This window comes from Cebidichthys violaceus, unplaced genomic scaffold (assembly GCF_023349555.1).
Source record: "Cebidichthys violaceus isolate CVI_PGR_0920_01 unplaced genomic scaffold, fCebVio1.0.p SCAF_24, whole genome shotgun sequence".
NCBI lineage: Eukaryota > Metazoa > Chordata > Actinopteri > Perciformes > Stichaeidae > Cebidichthys > Cebidichthys violaceus.
The window spans coordinates 4,238,021-4,262,468 of NW_027176417.1; the positions used below are offsets into that span (position 1 = coordinate 4,238,021).

The window sequence follows — 24,448 nt, forward strand, 5'->3', positions numbered from 1 at the left end:
TTAAGCTATGGGCCTCATTACACACACTCAGAAGCTAGCACTTCAAGAATCAAACTTAATTGGCTGCCTGAACATTGCATTTTTATACAGCAATTTATTTTAAGTGTTTTTGATGCCTGATGATATACGGGGGGGAACTTCCATGAGAGGTTGAGCGGAGCAGAAACAGTTTAATTACCCTCTGGCAAGATCACACGCACAACACAGGCAAAGGTTGCGGAGAGATGAGAACATTTTTAATCCCGTTTTGTGTGAGAGAATGTGCTGAGTACGCAGAAACACTTGGGATTGTGAGGCTGCGGTGTGCCATGTTGCTTGGCTACTGGCAGCATACAGAGATACAACGCCTACTTACATCTGTAGTGCCTCTCAGTTAGCAGGAGATGCTAATAGAGACTCGATGCTCTTTGGAGGCTGCAGCCTCCGCACTGTCACAACGAAGGCAAAATCTACAGCTCTAGTCTTGTTTTGACTGAGGCTCCTTCTGTAATGACAGTCCTTCCCTTGACATGTCGCCTCTCTTTTTAACTCCACTTTGCAGCTCTAAGAGTGATGCATTAGAAGCAAACTTTGTGCATCCATGTTCTCAGTCCATCTGATTTACGTTTCACAGGTTAATAGAATCTAATCGTTTCTGAAGGCCACAGGGCTGTAAAAGCATTTCATTGCTGTTTGACCCACAGCTGAGAACTTTCCACATTTATAGGGCTGCCACTTTGTGTCATATAAAAATAAATAAATGAAAGACACTTCTTGTAAATTACAGATGATGAGGCCCCCTCATGCATCACTGAGAAGCACACACTCCTAATGCAGCACCTCTGTAAATATGCGTGTTTCATGAACGCAGAGGAGCCGTGGGGGAGGCAGTGCAACGCCATGCTGCCCTGTGATTGGCTGATGAGAGTCCAGAGAGAGGCTTCTCCCTGGGAGAAGCCTTGGAGATGACAGTGGAACTTAATTAATATGTAGAATTTATTGATCATTGCACTGCAGGGAAATCAACTGCCACCTTCTACTATTTTTTGGACCCGGGAGGATTGTAAATTAGGGGTCTTAAATATTTCAACCAAGTGCCACATCAAACGCAAGCAATAAACATGGCGGGGAAATATGTGATGGAACCTCACTGTAAATCGTGCCAAATTAAATTACAAGGCATGCATACAGGGAATACTTGAGCTGAATCCGAGTGGATTTTTAAAAGCAAATTTGGTGAGTCTTAATTAAAGTAGTATTTCCCTCCCTAAACAATAGGTAATTTGGCTTTGGATAAAAATGGCATACTTTCCTTTGGAAGGAATACCAGGCGATTCCTGGCTAATTATAGTAAAAATGCTAAGCAGTAGCATCTGAATGGGGCCTGCCTGTATCTTCTGAACAGTGGTGAGAAAAGCAGCCAGGGCCTGGAGAATAGAGTCAGCCCGGTTTGTTTCCAGAACTCCTGCAGTGCGTCAGTCTCCTGCAACCAGCAAAAGCATACTCCTCGGCAAGCGAGCTTACATCCTTTCTCCCGTGCAAAAAGAAAAGGGAAAACTGAAAAGCCCCAAACTTGGCAGGACTCCCTTGAGACCTGTAAGGATTCACTGTGCCTCTGCTTGTTGCAGAAATAGGTTGATTGTGCTTTGACCAATCCCAGTTTGACAAAAGAAAGAATGAAAAAGAAAACGAGAGAAAAAAAAAACGAAAGGAAAGAAAATGTACAAAGAGAACAAGAGAGTAGTGTTTTTTTGTTCTTAGCTGTCAATGAGCGACAGGGAGACTGTGAACAGGGAATAAACACAGTAAGAAAGGATGTGTTCAAACTTTCCAATAAAGGAGCTTTGAAAAAGGCCACACGCTGAGTGCCTGGCTGACGCGAGAGAGCTTGACAGCCTCATCAAATGCTACGTTGTAGGGAGGCTTCCTGCATTCACCAAACTTCACCTCTCAAGTGACCACGGCCTCATTGTGCGGCGCAGGCTTATTAAAAATCGCAATCCGTGCGCCTTCTCTTTCAGAATGGCGACACTGAAGGCAGGAAAAGGCCACAAACTTCCCATCCAGTGGCATTATCCGTCGTCTCAATTTTGTCCACTCCAGTCCTAACAAGCAAATATTTGGTTTACGGGGTAATTTGGGGGGGTAGAAAATGGCTCTTTGACAGTGGTGTTCATGTGAAATGGCACACAGAACCAATTGACACCCGGTAAACATCTGTGTCTGGATACATTATCTGGAAAATCATGTGGCCTTTTACCTTGTATTCGTAAATAGATAGGTGGTCAAACATGGTGCGAGGGGAGCATAGAGAGACTGCTATGACATGCAACGTGAGGGTCATGTGACAGACAGACGGTCAGAAGAACCCGTTGGTTTCTTTTAGCCTTGCTACCTCGACTGACTTTACTATACTGTAAGAAGTTAATCAGAGGCCAAAGCTGGCTAGCAGTAATGCAATCTCAGCTAGCCCTATTGGTCACATGACCCTTGTCTAAGAGGCTGTTTGTTGCTTTTTGACAGGCACTTTCACATACTAGGTATTAGGTGACCTCTTCACATGCTTTTTCATAAGATGAAAATCTCATCTTTTGTCCCAAGCCATCAATCAAGAGAAATGATTATAGAGTATAGCTATGAGTCCTTGGTTATATAATGCATTCTGTTGAACACAGATGGCTAAAAAGCTAATTTATGCTCTTTATAACAATGGAAAAAAATACATTTAAAGTGTGATATAAAAGTACATCTGTGTTTTGTGTAATTCTGCATACCAGCAATGGTTCACAGACATGCTTTTATGCTTTAGGTTGGTTATGTTTTCAGAACTATGAAAAGCAGCATGTGAAGCATGAAGCTAAGTTGTAAAATGACAAGAGACAGTGTTGCCATGCAAATCAATGAACTCCCCTCAGAAATCAAACTTAACTGAGTTGCATCAGTCCAAAACAAAGTTAGAGCTGCAATCAATAGAAAACGAATGTACTCTGAGAGTCGCAACACTGGAAATAAAAATAATCGAATGTCTCGGAGATTGCAGAGGCTGAAACGAGTGGAAATCAAATTACCAGTTGGTCTGATTTTTGAATACTCGTATTTTCTAACAGGAAGAGGGTCAGCTCAAGATAGACCTTTTATCAGGGAAGGATATGATCTTCCTCTAGTCAACAGATGCAGGTGTGTAATTTATAGGCCAAGCGTAGGATTTGGTCTCCAGCATACACATTAGGAGGGGTAGTGTTTTCAAATCAGATCTGCAAACAACTGCAGCAAAAAGGCATTCTTACATGAATGAAACAGGTCAGGCTATTGATAAAACAGGCTCCTGGCTTAAACCAGTTAAAATCTAATGATGATGACGATAACGATTATGGGACTAGAAATTAGTGTATTGCTTTAATTATTCAAGGAGACATCTATCGGACTCCCAAGTGATCCCGTCTGGCCTCCAGGAGAAAGTCACCAATCGATGGCAGCAATAACTATCATGTTCTATGCACAGGAGGTGGAGGAGAGATGTTGGCTGAAACATAAAGACAGGCGAGGTCACAGAGAGACCAGCAGGACCATTTAAAGTGAGGGACCGCTTTAATTTGAGAGAGGGGCTAAAAAGTGCAAACCGCCATCTCGATTGTGACAAAAGAAGTGACGTACATGAACATAACTACGTGAGAAGTGTGCTAAGATTGATAGATATACTGACGGATGCACACAGGCGAAGAGTGACGCAGAATGAGGGGGAGTACCCACATGGATTCATCATGCAGTGCAGACCCAGGTTAAGATGTGAGGTATTTTTGGGTACAGTCCCATCGACGCTTCCAGGCCATTTGCATAGTACTGAGAGACGACTGCTTCATTTCCCCCCCCGTCGCTCAGCTTTGTGAGAGGCAAGCATGCAAGGGGAATTAAAATCATTTCTGGGACCATTACTGTTGCTGCCCTAACCTCATTACAAATGTTACTTATTTACTTTTCATTTACACTGTTCTTCTTTCTTTTGTTTCTTTAGAGAGTTTTACTCCCCCTAAAGTCCTCTTCCTTAAACCTGAGAGACAGATTTTCTTAAATTAAGCATTGGCCGGCCTTCTCCATGTTTAAATCCTCTTTCGGACTAAAGCTCATTATCATCCACACATATAATCTCTCAAATTGGTACCAAACGCCCCAGCTGTTAAAGTGGGCTGTATAATTTGCAAAGGGAGCCTGAAATGAACATATTATCTTTCAGAGAGAAATATCAAACTGTAGATAATGCAGCGTATTGTATTTTCGAAGTTGAATGCCTGCAGACACATGAAGGTGTGAAGACAACTGAAGGGATCCACTCAAAGCATTTGCATACATTTCACATCTTGACCCTTTAGTTTTCAGCTCAGAGGTTAAGACTCTTCCATTGTATAGCCTTTAAAAACCTTTGGCCAAAGGATTAGACATTCAGTCTGTTAAAAAACAGCTTTTCCCTGTATTTACAATACTTTAAAGGTGGCAGATCAAATGTCATTTCTAAAAGCTGTTGAAAAAGTACAACATTACGTGTTTGGTTGCATCCCTGTCTTAAGTAGACAAGTTGTTCTCAAACACAGAGCATTAAAAACAAATGATGGAAAACTAACAAGAAAAAAATCTACAACAATTCATTTTTTGCACATTTTAGGATGTTACAAAATCAATACAAATGCTATCGAAAACATGCTACCCTGCACTAAAATAAGTTTGGGGTCTGCTTGATTGGCATGTGTCTGACCCCGTTAGCTCCACCCACACTTACACCGCATTTCCCAAATCTGGATTTGAGTAAACCCACATCCAATCAGCCCATAGACTCGGTACGCCTATGGGTGACATTTTTCTAAAGCTGACGCCTTAAACCCAGATAAATAAAAATAGCTGTAATCGGATACGTTTTTGAGCCACACACAGATGCACTGACAGCACACTTGAGATTTAAACACCTCAACCTACAGCTACACAGCGCATCTTCACTGAGCTGCAGCCCTCCACATCCTTTCCCTGGCATTTTTCTCAATTGTTGTGGTGTTGTAACATTATTACAGGTCAGGAAACAGGCCACGGAGAGACCAGCCCGCTCATAAATCAGGTGATTGGTCGCCATCCATCTCACACGGACTGTCGGCACGTGTCCCCAACCTAGAACACATATCCATAGTAACCCCCAATGTCAAGAGGCATCTATCTGGCACACTTGTTGAGTGGCCTCTCTCTCTCTCTCTGAGCAGCGGGAGGGAAAACAACTCCATGTGGCAAGCCATTTCATTTCTAATATCATGTGTGTGATCAATCTCCTCCGCAATGAACGGGCGGTGCAGTGGAGGCAATCATTCACCGTTTGTGGCAGGTATGTGGTATTGACCGAGGGAAGATGAACCGCAGGCCTCTCAATGTGTGTGTGTGTGTGTGTGTGTGTGTGTGTGTGTGTGTGTGTGTGTGTGAGATGGAGAGAGAGAGAGAGAGAGAGAGAGAGAGAGAGAGAGAGAGAGAGAGAGAGAGAGAGAGAGAGAGAGAGAGAGAGGGAGAGAAGATAGAGAGAGAGAGGGAGAGAAGAGCTTGGATTTCAGCTTCCAGTTTTCAATACCTGCTTAAGTTTCTTGGATTTGTTTCGGAAACGTTACAGCTCAAGCAGTAACGGTAACAGTAACTGACAACCTCAAGCGGTTTGTAGTCCATCTGATCCGAATGCATTTAGAATTAAGAATTATTTGACATTCAGTAGTTTTCCTTTGTAAGAAAATAACATAGTGCCCCTTCCCTCCCTCAAAGTTCTTGCTGATAGCTCCCTGCCATATTTAACGTCCTTAAATATCAATTACAAAGTCAAATGGCTTGCCATAATTGAATTTGTGCAGTGCACTGACGTCCCCTGTTACGAATCACTGTCTTGTCCAATTAAGAGAAGCCTTATTATTGGCCAAATTGTGAGTAGCCCCATTACTGTGGGGGGAAGATTCTATCCTTTAACTGACATATTAATGCTGACATCCTCCCAGCCTTGTGCGTTGCTATGGGTGTGAAGACTGTAAATTTAACTGACTGTCAGGATGTCCTTGATTCTTCCTCTTACCAGAGCGAAAAGTCTGGGAAGAGGGGGGGGGGGGGGGGGATATATGTTGTGGACCTACTGTAGCGGCAGTAGATAAATACACGGGGAGAGACGGATGATGAGCGGCTGCTCTCTAATGGGAACCAAGGTCTTGTTGCAGTGGCGGGTTTTATTTACAGCTCCTCTTCATCAGAGTGATACGCCGGGCCCTCGGACCATCCCTAATAGAAACTAGAAGCAGAGACGGGACACTGTCTTCCATTTCCGACTGGGAACACATGTAGGAGAGCAGCTATTTACATATGCACGGATAACAGAATGATGCATGGACTGGGAGTGGGTGTCATGGGCAATGCATTGTGGGAACTACTGGGAGACTGTGGAAAGGTAAGCGTCATTTGTCTGGGTGCTCATCAATGTCTGGCGAAGAAATGGGGACTAATGAGTGCACAGCAGAGGGGAGGAGAGAGGCTAAATCTGTCTCAAGTAATGTCAAGGAATATGATTGTGAATCCACAACTGTCATCAGTGTTCACAGGGGGAACCCGAGTTAACAGTTTGGTTAAGGGCTGACTTTTAGGGAACGTTAAATAGAAAGGTTTCCAGCTCTGCAGCAAAAAAACTTTAAATGCTGAGGCATCCAATTGGTGGAACAAAAAGCTGAAAAGCAGTTTGTTTTATAAAATAAAAAAAAACGACAGGCGATTGTTCAGAATAAACTGAGCTATTGTCCCTGTAGTGTCCACAGGGGTAAATGGTTAGAGACAGACTGTGACGCTGTCCCTGGTTTGCTTCATTAGAAATCAACCATGAACAATAAAAACTCTTGACAGCCCATTTTAGAGTGGTTTTATAACTGCCGTGTTGATCTGGGACACAAAACACAATATTTCAGTTTTTCTTACAAATCAGATGAACAGTAAAATACATCAGGCGTGGACTCAGAGGAAATTTACTGAACATAATTGACGTTTTTGCCAAACCAAAGAAAGCTGAAATGTTGGCCTTGCGGTTCCTGTGACGAAAAGCCAACAGACGTGCTGTAAAAAGGCTTCCGAGCAGTAAATCTCTTGGGGAAAGAGGGACTCCTGATGCCTGGGAAGTACAGGAAGCTGCATGGAGTAACTGAATACCGAAGATAACGGGCATAGCAGACTTCACGGCGTAATGCAGATGAATAGTGATGCCCATGGAATGAAACTACAGAGTTTAGGAAATGCTCTGTTTAATGGTTGTTGCGATGCGTGTGCATGCCCTTTTTTATTCTATTCTGTATTCAGGTCCACTAAAAGTCCTCCTCAGTACCCTCCGAAGCTCCTTCTCACTCTGACTCTATCCGTGTTCAGAGGTGAGAAAAAGAATAAATACATATTTATTACTTCAGAGAGCCAAAGAGAGCTTACATGAACTCTCAAGTTCTATTTCATATGAAATTAAACGCAGCTGTGTAGAGCACAGAAAGACGATTCGGCTCCGTTAGTGTAGTGAGTAACCAAACGGGTTCTTTCAGGGTTTCTCACACATCTATTGTAGAGTATGGCTTGAGTACGATTCTGTGTTTAAATAACCAAGAATAGCAAGTGCAACAGAAATATAACAACAAAGCTAGTCTTTGTCCATGGATCACTCAAATCCAGAAAGAGATTCAGTATAACTCACTTTTGACTCGTTTTGCTAACCAGCTAGTTGTTACCCAGTACATTGATACAACTATATGGACACTGATTTACAAGCAGCTGGGAGAACAAGTCCCTGCCACAAATAATAAACCACGATTAAAACGACGTTCTGTTCTGTGGATTTGTGGATGCATTTTGAGACTTTATTCCATATAATATTGTACAACAGAAGACGATCTCTTAGAGCCAGAGGGAGCAAAGAGATTATGTCTCCATCCATTTGTCCGAGTGTGATCATAAACGCCATTTTCTACACGGAAAACGGCCTCAATAGACCAAAATGCAATGCAGCCACACGATGCTCTATGCACGATGCATGTCCTCAATACATCATATCTGCTGGAATGACTTGTACATCGTGGATCCATCCAGAGTGGGGTTTTTACTTCAACATCTGACTTGATGTGCTGTTTTAAGCAGAAATATACATAATTATTCTGTTCGCCCAACCATTCAGGCCATATCAGCATTCTAACAAAGAGGAGCCACAGCAGAGGACAAATGGATGCGCTCTCCTACTTATGCATGCTGAGGATTAGTATGGAAGATATGCATTGTATGTTTTTGCACTGTTCCACCCCGAGTACAAATGCAGACAAAGCATTACTCAAAGACGTGTGTTTTGAATTTAATCATCTACAGATAATAGCAGTGCACATGCAGCACTGTGCAGGGGTTTCTGGAGTTGATGTGTGTGTGTGTGTGTGTGTGTGTGTGTGTGTGTGTGTTTGTGTGAGCCCAGTTAGAGGGAAAGCAAGTGAGATAGTGGATTCATTGTTCCTGAGGGAGTCAATCAAGCCATTTAATTTCCTTTAATGGGCCGACACTTCCAGGTTTGATTGTCTACACTGGATTTCTTTTAACAAAAGGTAGGAATGAAAAACTAGACATATTTACAGAGTCTGGAGCAGCTCACTTTGTCTTATTAGAGATTAAATTAGTGATTTCTTTGATCAAATCCAACTGGATCCCCACACTATCCTGAGGAAACTGGATAAAAAAGCAAAAAGCTTTTTGATTTAAATGGAATCAATGTGACAGTATTTTGCTCCGATAGGAGAAATACAAACATTACAAATAAATCCTGTACAGCTGCATGACCCAACCAAAGCTTAAATTGTTAAACACTGTTAGATCCTGCATAAAGAGGCCTTTCACAGTGGAGTATATCACATATACAGTAAGTAGTCCCAGTTGATCAAAGGAAGCTATACTGCAAGAGATGTTTTAAGTGAGACTACGAGCCTGATGTTATCAAATATGACTAAATGAAATTGAAAAGTTTTATCTCATAAACAAAGGAACCCTAAACCCACAAAAACGTTTCTTTAGAAATATCCCTGACGTGACACCAGGGTATTCACCTTCTCACCCCCGTTGTTTCTTTCCATTGGATAAAAATGAAAGCAATGCAATTTCAAAGTGGCTTTCATTGCCCTGAATCCCGTTTACAATGGTGCTTTGACTCACAACCAGCATGGCTTCTAATACAGCCATACGAGCTGAACGAGAAGGAACAAAGGACGGAGGTCTAGCTCGGATGGGGTGTTCATTTATCAGCGGACACGTTTCCAATCCTTGCCCCAGGCAATGGCTCGTGAAGCATCCGATGAGATAGCCCGCAGGGACTTCTGCTGGAAACGCAGAAAGCCCTTTGATGAGCCATTCCTGCACCTGTGTCTAATATGCATGGGTAAAAAACCCAGACGCAAGCAGCCTCTGGATAGAACCCCCCCCCCCATGTTAGCCAATGCTAACAGTGTCCCCTTTCCCTGCAGCTGCCCCCTTATAGAAAGTAATAACGAGAGTCTCGGAACATATGAATGGTGAATCGTTCACACTAACAGACGATCCGAGTAGTTCATGTGATCTCTCACTATGTATCAAGAAGTATGTTGCGAACCCTTCAAGGACAAACAAGCCTGTGTTCTTATTATCTTCTACAAAAAAATAAGAAAGCCACATTATACCATGCGACTGATCTGCACAGGTCAACAATGAAATATGCCACCATCATTCTCAGAACTTCAGATTGATTTGTGGACTTATAAATAAAGCTGTCAGAAGACAAGACAGCACAAGGCCATGTGATCCCCATGTTGTTGACTGAAACAGGATTTGTGCTTTCAGACAAAAAGAAGAGCATTAAAGTCTTAACAGGGCCAAGGATTTATGTTTCAATGAATGGAGCTGTAGCTGGTAATGCATGGGACACCGGAAGTAAAATAGAAGTGATTTGGCATTTGTTTTTTCAGGACCTTACATCATCAAAAAGGAAGGAAGACACAATAGCAGTGGTAATAAGACAGGACTTACCTGAGCCTCTCTTCGACACCACTTTCAGGCAATGGACCACAACGGCATGAAGCAGGATCAGAAGAGGAATGGGAGCTTTCATTTTTTACCAGTCCTACAAGGAAACAAAAGCTGGATTTATTATTCTGTACTGAGACAGAATGTGAATACACTAATAATCCATTCAAAACATTAAAAAAGAAGAGATAATGATTTTGGCAGGAGATGCTCGATCAAAGCTCAAAAAAATAAAAATAAATAAATAAATAACTGCAAGTGAGCCAATAAGTACAGAACTTTTACAGGACCTAAGGTCAGCTGGAGAAAGTCCAACATGCCGATGTGCAAATTCTATTCCCCATAGTGTTTGTCTGCCTCTGCTTTATTTATACCAGTGGCTCTTAAGGGAGCTACTGTATAATCAGGGGGAGGCTGCTGGTGATACAAATGTCAAGATGCATCTCTATCAAGACCAACCTGGCTTTGCAGCTTTGTCCTCTACACACAAACACTAATCTCACTTTTCTCCGAACCAACATGACACAATCAGGTCCCCACTTCGATCATACCTCTGTGAATATGCAGCGCTTCATACACTCAAGTTTCATTTTGGTCTCATTGGATCACATTGAATCCAATATAAAATAGCATAAAGTTCATTTAAGTTTTAGTCACAATTGTATCTTTAAAACGCTCATTTGTACGCTCAGTGTAACTGTACAATTATTTTTCTTCAGTTACTGGTTCATCTCCTTGCTACGGGCCAAAGTGCAATTTCTTCTGCGGCTCAACAAGATGTCCATGTAGGCTACAAGGGTGCTTCCATTGGCATTTCAGTCACGACAAAGATGCTTCACATAGATTCCACAAAGCTGCATCACAAAGCCTTTGAGGGAAAACCCTGAAAAGCCACAATAGCCCTTGAGGCACTCACAGTGGCATTCAAAACTGGCCAGTGGCCAAAGATGGCGACATTGCCGCGTTCACCTCGTCAAAGGGGCCCATTGTCTTCAGTCAGCCCAAGCTTTCTGCAACCAATGCCACCTCAGAACAGCTAAACACCACCGCACAACAATCTTATCTTTTTAATTACTTTTCCACGTTGGGCGCCAGTCTGCAACATGGGCACAAAAGCTGTGTGGTTCTTTGGTTTCAACGCAGCGGAAACGACTGAATCCCCAGTTCTGCTCAGTATTCTTCCAGCTCACAGTGAGATCCCGGACTGGTGGACATTAAAGCAACCACTTATTATCCCTGAAAAGGTTAACAACATGCTCATGCGATGCAGCTAATACATTTTTTGTTGATACCAACTACACTGATGAGTAAATACACTAAGTCATGTTCTGTTGGGTACACTGATCATACATAATACATGCACGTGTGCAGAGAGCAAGACTTGTGGATCATGGGATTGAACATATTAAAAAAACCACACATGAAAACATGACATAGTGCTTTGCGTTAAGCTCGTGTGCAGCCGTTGAGAGGAAAATGGCTCCCAAAGCCGTTTCAGAGGACACTGATCTCAGTTTAAGTTCTCCCAAAAAAGGTTAGTTGACTTTTTAAATACAAGTGTGTTGTACAAAGTGAAGCACTATAGGCAAACAAAATGCTCAATTGCAGCTGCTCAGTGATGATCAAGGGATTATGGTTATGCGAAAAGGAAAAGTGTCATACATCATCATCTATATTTAGCGCCAGATGTGCAGCACTTGGATCAGAGGAAGGTGAGATGAGTGGCATTTGTGACATCTTTCTCACGTCCGCTGTGCACACGAGTGCCGCGCAGGTCCTCGGAGGAAAGGGCTCTAATGGCTCTCAAGGTGTCCAGCTTATCCGGCAGCGACACGCATATTGACGCCAACACATACACGATCGCCTGCCACATGTCCATACGGTTGTTATTTGCGTTGTTGTTTTTGAGGGACCACTCAGGGCTCCACTTAAGGCTTCCTCTTTGCGCTCATGACGGCTGCTTACAGCGTTAGCGCCTGTGATGTCATACACTTCCGCCGACTCAACTGAAAGCCGCTTCTTTCGGCTGAGCGAGGCCCCGATGACGCAGATTACCCTTAGTCTGTACGCTTCTCCAGGTTGATCGGTGTACGTCCCTATACGCTAGAGGCTGCAGAGCTGCTGCGGTTCCATCAGTCCGTAATTTAACTACTGATTATACTGATGACTCGAGTCTCTTAATCAGCTGGGAGTCGGCTCGTGAGAAAAGAAGGGGAAAACAGTCTGATTGTTCAAGATGGAGGAGCAGAAAGCTTGTAGCCGGCAGGAATGTTTGAATAAACACCGCAGTAATTTAATTGGGCTCCTTTACGGCTAAATTTCTGCAATGTTTCACCAAACACACTAAATATCATTAAGATTGACGATGCACTGTATCTTTCATTCCCTGCAACCGATGCTGATGGAGTGTATTTAAGTGTATTTAAGTTTGAAGAATTGAGCTACTTAAAGGATTATCAAGGTCAAACACTCAATATGTTATCAGTAATCATGAAAAGGGTGTCGATGTATTATTGTCGCTATCGTCTTACTTCTTGGCACATGGTTATTAGCCGGTAAAAAGTGAAAGATTCAGTGCAGCTGTCTAACTGTCAGAGATATGATCGGGAACACAATGGAGCAGGGGAAAAAAAAAAGCAAGAAGAGTTATCCCCCTTCAACAAATGTCCAAAAAATAAAATATGAAATCAGAAAAAAATAGTCCTTCCTTAACAATGCCACAATGAAAGCTTATCCTGTCAAGCATCTCAAAGTGTGCCATCCTTTAAAGAAAAGCTCATCCAAAAGGTGTTGTCACCTGCCCCTCATTCTTTGATTGTTTTTCCCCTCAAGCATCCACTCTCTCTCCTCCCTGACAGCGTTTCCTCCTCAGCGGATTCATCCAAAATTCAATTACTTTCGAGGAGGGTTCAGCAAGAGAAATGGGGCACTCTCTCAACACTCCCGGGGCGAGGAGTTGGCCCCGAGGAATGCATCTCCCTCTCGCATTCGCACACAAACAATTCCAGCGATCGACGACCGAGGCTTTAGCTCTTTACCGCGGCTCTCCAGGTGGATATTCAGATGATGATTTATACGGATCTCTCATTTCAAGTCTATCTTGCTCTGTCACACATCTTCTCCGGAGGTCCTCGTGCTCAATTCAAAAAGCGCTGCTCATATCTGACGTTTCTGGATGAGTGTTCGTATCTTTGTGGGACGCGACCAATATCAGATACCAACAGGAACTGACAGCAAGCGGCAATAACAGATATATACGCGTTTGTACCCACACTTCTCGCGCTGGTTTGGTAAACATGTCAGTTGTGTGCCTTGGAATGTGAATGGAATTGAGAGGGTCAAACTCTTGGCATTTTGCTTCTTCTCTGCTTCCTGCTCCAGTGTTGAGTCTCATCATCCTGCATGCAAGCCCTGGCTGAGCCGGGCCGTCATGAGTCATAAGACATCATGAATCTTTTTTTTAATTTATTGATTTTTTATTTTTTTTTAAATAGATGTCAGAAGAGCAGATGTATTTTAAGATCCCAGCATCCCTGGCTACTCCTCTGTGTTTTACTAATTCTGATCTGAGCTCTTGAATATTCTGGGTCACATGCAGATTGGATCCAAAAAATAAATACAAAAATTAGAATTGCGACACTGTAGTTGCAGGATGAATTTACACCCCCTCTGTCTCTGTCATTACCCCCCCCCACACACACACTCCCACCCCACATGTCACTCTGCCCCTTCCCTCCTACCTCCAGTCAGGAAATTGATATGTACTCTGCTTGGTGAGTTATTAACATTTCTATTTGTGAGGAACACTTTTCAAGCCCTTACAAAAGACACACACTGTGTGCAGCAGCGGTGTGCATGTGTATTGTTTTCAGTGGCTAATTTGTCTCTGTGTGGTGAAGATAAAACAGAAGACATGATATTGTTTTAGAAATCGTTCAAACTTGACCACAGGCCCCGACGTTGCTTTAAACTATGATGAAGTTAGTAGTTGACCATCCAGCAACATGTTGCCGCAGTTCTCTTTATTTCTACGGTGATGCAAAAACCATTACTTATCAGGGTTATTAACAGGATTAGCTTGGATAAAAACAAATAAAGAAACCAAGAAAAGCCATCTTACATAGTCATGTCACTGTTCAAATATATCATGGTCTGAATATTGTTTAAAAGCCTATCATTGTAGGAATATAATTATGATGGAGAAACACCAAATACCTTGAATGTAACATATTGTTGGGGCTAAATTAAATTAAATCTGGAAAACTCTTAATTCACTAGATCTACTTTGGGAATGTGGAGCTCAACAAATAAACGGAGCTGTTAGCCACCGGGAGCTGTTAGCCACCGGTCAGCTTGGAAAAATCCACTTTAAAAGACTTCTATGGACACAGACACACACAGAGACACACAGACACACACAGAGACACACAGACACACACACACACACACACACACACACACACACACACACACACACACACACACACACACACACACACATCCAAAGTGTCTTTGCAGTCACATCAAATACTTAGTCCCATTACCTGAGCGGCCTGCTAACTAGATTCTTTATCCTGCCTGGCTGTCAGCGAAATAAGGATGACATTAAATGAACGGAGCTCTCTCTCTTTGGATATTCCAGGCCAGGGCTAAGAAGACCAAGAGAGAGCCTGCTGGACTCACTGAGAGGAAGAGGGGGAAGAGGAAGAGAGGATGAATGAAGGCTGGAAAAGGGAGAAGAATAAAGAGAGAGGAGAGGGCAACCATGAGAGGCAGTATCATAAGGTGGTATCAAAAAGCTGGGGATTAATCTGCTAACTGTAGTCTTGCGCAAACTATCCAGATTTTGACATCAGAGTATACTGTCTAAAAATCAACTGTTGTATAAGGATTTATAGCAACATAGCACCGAGATGATTCACATGTAGCGAAATTAATACTGACGAGTGTGCCGTATCGCACATCAATTGGCACTCTTTGCTATCAGCCTCAAAACACTTTTTCTCATAAACATGTTACAGGCAATCAATTTCAACCACATATAGGACAGTAGTGAGGTTTTGTCAGATTTTACTCAGCACAACTGCTGCCTTTATACTATCAAAACAGCCACTGCACACTGAGGTAAGAGGAGATCTCCGGCTCATCAAACCACCTGCACTTATTCTTGCAGCAGCAATGTGAGAAGATCTGTGTCGACTCCACTCACTCGGAGATTCTCAAAGTTACTTTTGTAACAAATTCCGGCAAGTCAGTTAAACTCAAGTGTATGTCCCCCCCCCCCCCTCCCCTCCAGGCATGATCTGTACTGCAGGTGTCAATCAAACTCTGGAACACGGTCAGAGTTAAAGGTCTGGAACAGGATTCACTTGGAGAGGAAGCGTGCTACAGTAGCTGCTGAATGGCACGTATGCTGCAGGGTTATCTGAAGTCTAACATTAGCTCCATCTAACTGGAGCAGCAGGAGGTGCATTTCAGAGAAACATGCCCAATGCTAAATAAAAACGAAAATTCATCATGCACAGAGACTTCCAATGGCAGCCAAGAGATATTCACAGGCTGAAGCGTTCCTCTCTTTATCTCGCTCACACACAACCTCAAACATACATTTTTACTCAACACCTAAATTTAAATCTGTGACACTGAGACTGATCTGCTGCTGAACCGACGAGTCTCTAGCCAACTCTACAGTATGCTAATGCTATTCATTGGAGAGCATCAAAGTCGGAGCTCTTCAAGGAGCTCTGACTTTAACAAAGTAAAAGAACACTGCATATTTTCACAGGAGGAAAAGATTCGGTTGGATATGGGCTTTTTTTTTTGGGTGGCCTTTAAAGAAAGCAGGACGGTTGAGATCCTCTAGTACTAGAGAGCATCTTTTTTTATAGTTAACACGGAAACATAATAAAGGTCCAACAAAATCTCTCAAATGTTCTTAAATCACATTCTTAAATCGCAACAATGTAGAAAGGAGAGGCCTAAAAAATGAGACATGATTCGGTGGCAGTTTGACTGGAGTTGAATGCACTGTGTCGTCTCAGCAGCAGAACCATGGGCTGATTTAAGAGGAAATGAAAGAGGATTGTCAGATTATTAACACAACATAATAAACGCCTACCCTACAGCGACTATAACCATTAAGGCTGCGAAACATTTATCTTGCCGATTTTATTAATCAAATCAAATACGAGGAAGAATCAATTTGAGCCCAAAAAAAACAGAGAAAATCCAGCCAACAGCAACAAATAAAACAAAAGCCTTTGAAGGAACGAGCAAAGTCTTTCTTCTGATAGACAATGTGCTTGAAAAGGTACAGTTAATTGATCTGACTTTGTTTGTTGAGGTCGTACTTCAGCTTTCATCATCGATGAATGCACAAAGCTAAGGATAATGATGGAAGTGCCGCATTTGGCTTTCCAGTTGTTTGATTGAAATACACAGTATGTTGTGTACCGGCAGGCCGTCTGCAGTTTTGAATGGTGAAATTAAACCAAACAAAGCATACGTGTCCTCATAGGACAGAGAGCATAACTGATTAAATGTTATGGATATTCAAGAGTTCATAACTACATTGCCAACACACAAAAATGTCGTCTTCACAGCACCTTTCCTATGCAAATGTCCCTTACATGTCCGACCCAAACAGCCCCGCAAGCAAAACTCAAGCGCTAAGGTGAGCAGACACGCTGTAGTTACCACTGAGAGCTTTACGGCGCAATGCAAATAAGCTTCCACACAATAACGGACGACCCGCATCTCCATGCTAGGCAGCCGGGATTCAATATCGGAGGACAAGGAGTGCTTGCGTCCCCAGGCCCTTCTTGTAAAGTGGCCCATAAATCAAGAATCCTGTTGAGAGCCGGTCTCTGTGGGTCCGGTCCAGCAGGGGGGAAACAGGCTGTGGCTGTGGCTCTGGCTGGGAGCAAGGCACACCAGTAACCCCCTCAGTTGTAGCGCAACGGCAGCATGAAATTATTACCATCATTAGCCAAACTGGGGATTGGATTATTACTGGAATTGCTGTGTTTGAATTTATATAGATGATGCTGTGGCTCAGGGTGTTCAGCCATGCGTGTAGCTGAACTGGGTCAAACTGCATACATTTATTAATGTTGGTTCGAAATTTCAGCACTCACTTAATACAGTGAGGAGGGCTATAAAAGGGGGGCAATCAAAGAAAAGGAGTCAGTTTAGGAAGCCATAGAGGATGCAATTATTGATTAAACTAAATAGTTAACTCTATAGTGAGGAGTAAGATGGACGTCATGAATGATCTTTTTGTGTCAAATGACATGGGGACATCCCGAGTCTCTTAATTGCGTCTTAGTCCCTCCCACCAGGGATGCATGAAGAGACGCAAGGAAACCGTACGAGGACAGAGGAAACAAGGAAATGTGTCCGTTTCTGATGCGTCTGTATGTTTTGAAATTCTGATTATGAAGTCTTTATTAAATAACCCAGCATAGGATTATAGTTTCTCTTGAACACTGGAATTAATTTATTGAGCTCAATGTTTCGGGGGAAATTAAAATGATATAACTCATCAAACCCCAAATATAACATATAAAACTTGAGTTTAATCTGTGATCTGTCTTTTCAGCACACTCAAATGCAATGGTGTGAAATAAAGTAACAGTAATATGAATTTATTCTGATCACCATGTTGTACTAGAGGCACGTTTATGTTCAGATTAGCTGTAAATACTAAAGCTTCCACTCAAGTAGATGCCATGGATACCAGTATGAGTGTTTTTCTTGTGAATGCATAAAAGCCTTTGCTGAGAACACAGCACCCTAAATGTAAGCTTGTAAAAGGCTCTCCTGTACGCCTCACCAGCAGCCACTTAGAACACACTGTCACAATGAGCATGAATACAGGGAGTTGTGATAGTGTTTTGATAACATTAAAGAGATGAGTCTCTTCTGAGATGCAGTTATCCGGCATATGTATTATCTTGCACAGTCCCCCCCCCCCCCATGTCAAGTGGCATTTTGCACGACTTTTTATCTCCACACCGACGTATGGAATGTCAAAACAAAGCCTTCATGAATGAGTAAGCACAGATCCGGTGAAGAGAGGAGGGGAAATGGGAGGAAAAATTGCTCATTTTGCTTCCCCTGGCATGCAATTTCCATCCTCCATCCACATCTCTCTAAAAGCCATCTAAAACGCATCAACTCCATCTTTGTAGGCTGCATGGGCCTCTGAGGATCACCTCCAGACATGGCACGATGACAGCGGGTCTGAGAAGAAAGGATGAAAATGATAATTCCGCCCTCTTGCTTATAGCAAACGGGCTTCTCATTCTACTGCTGATTAAAAAGGAAGGAAAAAAAACGCATTCATTCTAAACCCCACTTGCCCCCCAGCAAAGAACAATATGGTATATTGAGGTAATTGATCATGTCATAGATGGCCGTTTCATCGGAGGAAGTGCGACACGAGTGTTTCGTCGCCTCTTTCTTCATTTTAGCTGTGCTACACTTGACCGGCACATCATTTATGCTGCGGGGCGAGCTACGCTGCGGCTGACCCAGAGTCCTTTTATTTTCTGCTGTAACAAATGGGAATATAAAGCGCTTTTAAATTGCATTTGACTCTGGTCAACTTTATGCTTTGATCCCCCCGAAGACACACACATATCCACAGAATAACTTGCATATTGTTTGTTGTTTTCAAGAGCAATGTAAAGAGACAGTTGGAAGTGAAACCATTACCGTGCTTTTACTGCGCCATTAAGTGTTTGGATAGGAATGCCATTACATGAAGAATGTAAATAAAGCTAGCACTGCGGCGGCAGATGCTCAGTTCACGTCTCTACATGAAGGCATTCAGATCAAGGTCTCAAAAAGAAGTGGCCATGAAAATGATTTGCAGGGAAGACCATTCTTTTGATACCTCTCCACTGAATAACAGCATGGAAGGGCACGCAGAGAGCTGAAGGGCCACAAAGTGAACGGGAGGCCCATTTTGAAGGCCATTTATTTCTCCATACAGCCTTGTCGCCCATCAGCAAGTGATCATGGTTGCTATGTTTCCTGAAAGGGACACAAGGGTTTTCGTTTCCTATTTCTGCACAAAACAGATCTGAGGACAAAGCTAACTTCTGTTGAACTCTTGATCTGGCCTGACAGAACCTACATTGTGGTGACAGAATTGTAAATAATTACATTTTAAAGTACTGCTGTGTCTCTCCACCAGAGAGATATTTAGAAACTTCGTGGTATCTAAATCTTTAAAAAAATGGAGATCAGAATAGATTGCAATGGTGTAATTTAGGGATCATATCGCCCACCCCTTGGAAAATGAATTAAATGGATGCAAATTGATATAATACTTCACTGGTGACAGTGGGAATTATCCAAATCTGAGGGAAACAAAATAATATTGCTGCTTCTGTTGAACAGTTCACAAGCCAAAAAGGCCACAAGCCAGTGCTTTAAAGAAAGGTTGCTTATTATAATCTGGCACTCCAGTGTTGCTCAGTTAAAACAATGAATGGGAAGTTGTACCTAGAAATACTAATGCCTTTAAAAATGGAAAGATTGAAATGTTGGTCTTCGCCCTTTGCAGTCATGACTCTTCTTTTATGGGCGAGGCGACATTCCCAGACATATTGTAATCTGCCCGATCTACACACTTGTCAATTCATGACATGATGGCTGCAACAAAAATAAATAGCTTTGAATCAGATCGATGCCCGATGATTGCGATGGAAAATGGAACAAGGCTTGGGGACAAAGGAATCTCATCTTCACGGGAATTGGATTTTCAAAAGATTTAACTGAGAGCATGTCTGTTACGCATGTCGTCCACAGCTTTCACAACACTCAATAAGCCTAGACAGCAGGGCCAAGCAAGAATGGTGGGCGCTCATGCTGAAGTAGGGTATTTGAACACATGCATACGTGATCACACATGCTGGATCACCTCTCGGTATTTCCATTTCCCCTTGAGTCTTATTAATGTAATTTAATTGCCATGATTGAGGCGGCCCCTCTCCACTTCAACGTTCTTCCTCACAAATCCTCATCAATTGCTCCAATCACTCCTCACACAGCCAATATTGCACAGCCAGACAACCCTTATTTCCCACTATATTAATGAACTCTTTCATTTGAAAGCCTTTGACTGCCCGCCCCTTGATTGCAAAGTCAAGGCCAATAGGCATTGGTGACAGCTCCTTGAAAATTAAAAGTATCAATCAGGACAGGAGGAGGGGAAAAAACGTGTGATGTCTTCAGACCCTTCGGTTTGCCAGAGAGCACTACAGGCTCAACGGGGTCAAGTGCTTTTTGAAAATGCTTGTCATCGTACGTTTTAGAGTATTTTGGGGGTTTGCCTCTTGAAATACAAAAAGAGGATTAAATGTAAATTATTGTGGGGAAAAAAAACACAAAGTGGACCATTTTCTGACTGTTAATTAAATTGTATGAGACATCATGATATTAAAAACACCACGAATAAGTAACTCATTGTACTGGGTTGAAAACTGTCCATGTGGAAATTGGGTTTATTAAGAAAGTGAGGCATTAAAATGTGCTGTCGGTGTGAAAATGCTTTTGAAGTATCCAAAATGATATTTGAAATTATTAACCAATGAAACAAGGGCTTTATTGATGCATTAACTTGCCCTTTAAACCTACACTTAATTCATCAGAGAGCAGAAGAGGAATTCAATGCCGCTGGGTAAACTTGACCAGCATTAAAAAAAAAAAGTGCCAATGCTGGATGACATAATCTCTGTCTAAATCAATTTCTGTGTGAGAGCACTCGACTCAGCTCAATATGTAGCTGCAGGGCATCCGTTAAGTGGCCACTGCCACTTACCTATAAATTCATGTGCTGCTGGTTGCTCCTGTGGCAAAGCTTAACCATAGATGTTGGCGATGGATACAAATGTTATTAAAATAACCAAAAACAAACCACCTAAAGCAGGGTGTCGAGAAGAAACAGGAGTGGAAAGATTTAGGGCAGAGCGTGATGCAAGTAGGTTTTGGAGCAGCGGAAATGAGGAGCAAATGCTCCTGTTGACAAGCATGCGATTGATGAGCAGCCGGCTGAATGTAAGGCGTACGCTGCCTGTAGGCCTTGGCCTGAGAGGACAGTATGGCCTCTAATAGATTTACAAAAGAAGGCACGCGAAAAGAAGCATCTCTGCAGCAGTCGTTGATAAAATGGTGAAATACAACTTGCAAGGCTACAGTACCTTGTGTAACTCATCTGTAGTGGATGAGTTGCGCCCCCCCCCCCAAACCAGCATCTGCTCTAACTTTACAGCAGTAGCATAACCTGATTCCCCAAATATGTGTCACTGGTAGAGCCAGAGCGGAGCTCTGACATCCATCTGGACTATCATAGGCCATCATCCATCCAAGGAAGCAGGGGTAGGAGAGGAAGTAGCAAATACCGAGGAGAGGAGCTGACTCCTCCAGCAATCACTCAGCAGAAATCATTCGAAATAACTAAGACCGCTTTTTCTCGCCTCCCTCCTCTGAAACACACGTGCACAATTTCGCATACATCCACTGACACGCGCACGCAATCACGATCTTCCCACAGGCAAGTATACACACATGCATTGCTGACGCACCGGAGCGACATGAAAATACGCACAGTGTTACACTATTAACGTGGATTAAAAAAAAAAAAAAAAAGAGTGCGTAAAATGACCAGCTCGTGTACACTGACACACTGTGACCGCTTTCTTTTGGATGATTGTGTTTTAAGAAAGAATAAGAAGACTTAAGCAGTCCACTTCACTGTCGTACTGCAGCTGTGAGCACTTCCATCGAGGAGGATCCGTCCGCAACTAAAACAAAAAGAGCGACTGGGATTCATGCGCAATTAGGGGAAAACATGTTCACTCCAAATGCGCATTAAGTGCCGCATATTAGGAGATCGTGAATCCGAGATGCAAATCTGTTTAGATCTGAAAAGTCAGCGTCATCCAAACGAATCGCCAGTGCCCACAAACACACATCCACAGAAGGCAGCACGAGCATCCGACCAACTTTGGAAACGCAGAGATCGAAACATACATTGAACTCACCCACAAGCAGTTTCCGAAGGATAGCGTGTACTCTGCTGTCAGTTCCGATAGCCCCACACCATCACGGTGTATCACAATCTGTTCTGGTCTACAGAGTAAAGCGGTAACGTTTCAAAAAAACACAAGGGATCCCAGCTGTGAAATAGTCCACTTCTCCAACAAAAAAAACGCAGCGTCTATCCCACAATTACATATTGCCAGCGTTGACTGGCGCACATCGGAGCACAGAGACACCTGCAGCCGGTCACTTTGAAACAACAGGAGAGAAGAAAACGAAGAAAACCATGACAGTGATCAGGGGAATGTCGACAAAATCAATGAAGGGCTAAATCAGAGGAGGCAGTCAGTCTGGTTCTCCTGTTAAAGCAGCTGCTCGGCCGCTCGCAGCCACACAGTCCTGCAGGTGAGCACCGCTTCAAGCAGGACTACACGAGCGCAAATTTCTAAGTGATGTGCAGAAAAAGACACATCGGATGCGCTCTCTCTCTCTCTCTCTCTCTCTCTCTCTCTCTGTGCCGCTGTGTCAACGCGAGATGCGTGAAGACAGCAGAAGTTGACCAAGACAGCACAGGACACGAGGGGATTTGCCCTAAAAATAAAAGCACACTATTATGTCATCAAATCATAATGTGTTTGTATTTGCAGACACATTATTCTAACAACTGCAGTGCATCTGTATTTTCACCCAATCTGTTGATACCTCGCAGTTACTGTTTTATCGGACTGTTTGTTTCTTCTTTGGTCTTCGGGGCTGCTCTCAATACTTGCAGCTCTTATTTTGAAAAACACAGCAGAGGTGAGGTTTCCTAAATCTATGTGACTTGACCCTGGTACCAACGTGATCGCTCCAGTCCAAGCTGCGTTCCTCTGGAGTCTTCGTCCCCTATACATGGCGCACTGACCGAACCCAAACACGCACGAGGAAAATCCTCCTCCTCATGTATAATAGTTGCAGAAAATGAGTGAGATATGAAGATTGAAAATCTACAAGGAGGACATGTGTTAGTTTGTTGTCTTTTCTGGAGATCATGCACGTCAAATATATAACAAAAAAAAAAATGCTAAAGCCTCCTTACATAATCAAAGCTTCTTATATCCAAAACACATTATTAATACACATGTTTGGCTCTTTGGCAAACCTATTATTACAGACATTCGTCCTAGCTTCAACATACTAATATTTCTAATTAAAGGGGAAAAAATGCTTTGGATATAGGATTGCTTTACTTTTGGTTGATTTAAGGACTAAACTGAGAATACATGCTGTGTTGTGGTTTTGTAAACAAAACCATTCATTTTAAAGATGTGTTTTCTGGCAATTTAGAGGAACTAGTACTCCGCCAATATTGAGAGATAATATGAACAGTACTAAAACAAGGCAGGCCATCCAAATCCCATTTAATTATGTGAAAGAGCTGCTTGACCTTGCACAAACCAAACCTTCATTTTCAGCAGACAATGTTCCAAATGCTATGGACCATTAGTAATTAGAACAAAATTAGATTAGTGCCTAATTCTGATAGGCTCATGAAGACAACCATGTTTTCATTACATTGTGATGAAACAGAAAACTCTACAATTGCACTGGCAAATCTTCCTAGTGAAAAGCCTGTTTTGTATTCAAAATAGGCGATACAGTGGTCCTTAGTTTACATAGAAGTATATCACACCTGGCAGCAGTATTCATTCCATTGTATCAACATTTATCACCGTCCTTTTCCTGTTCAATATTAACTACACTAAGATAAATGTGACGGGTCCACGGAAGAGCCTGAAAGGATTTCAATCTGCCCACTTCAGGTATTACCAGTATTTATGAGTCCAACCCAACAGGGAGGAGACAAAACCCTGAATCACTAAAAGATGATGAATGGACAGTGAGGCCGCCTTTCTTCCTCAACTGGAAAGGTGTGATACAGATTAAGGACTAGAAGGTAAGCGGGCCTCCCTGTCGGCGAGCCAGGCCGTTAAAAAAAAAAAAAAAAAAAAAAGGACTTGTTTGACTTCCCTCTCACTGGGTTAGCCCTGTCAAGACTTTGGCCTCTGGCACAGTGTTCCTGTGAGGCACATTTCGATGAGGGGAGGGCTTTGAGGAGGAGAAAAAAAAAAAAACACCCTCCTCGGACTGAAAATGTGCACTTGTGAGCTTTCTTTGTCATATACAGACCCTGACGTGAATAGAGGTTCCTTAATGAGCAGAGAAGTGGACAAACACGGCATTGATTCGGCCCTTCTTTCTGAGCCTGTCGTCCGCAAACGGCCTCAACTCAATCAAGCGGTCAGTGTACGACTGCAGTGAGGGTCGATTGTTGGCGGAATTTTATCTGCTGGTTTGAGGACTTGTGTGTCAGCCTGGAAGAGCA

General features: G+C 42.7%; 1 protein-coding gene across 3 annotated transcripts in view; it reads right to left on the bottom strand.

The window, feature by feature from the left end:
• Nucleotides 1-22,523, bottom strand: part of LOC137878853 (interleukin-1 receptor accessory protein-like 1) — a 195,226-nt gene extending 172,703 nt beyond the window's left edge. For all 3 annotated transcript variants that reach the window (XM_068719296.1, XM_068719295.1, XM_068719298.1), the window contains exons 1-2: nucleotides 22,086-22,523; nucleotides 10,036-10,129 (exon numbers count right to left, since the gene is read on the bottom strand). In XM_068719296.1, coding sequence (XP_068575397.1) covers nucleotides 10,036-10,117 — 82 coding nt within the window. In that variant the 5' untranslated portion in view covers nucleotides 10,118-10,129; nucleotides 22,086-22,523. The remainder of the gene's footprint in view (nucleotides 1-10,035; nucleotides 10,130-22,085) is intronic.
• Between the last annotated feature and the right edge of the window lie 1,925 nt (nucleotides 22,524-24,448).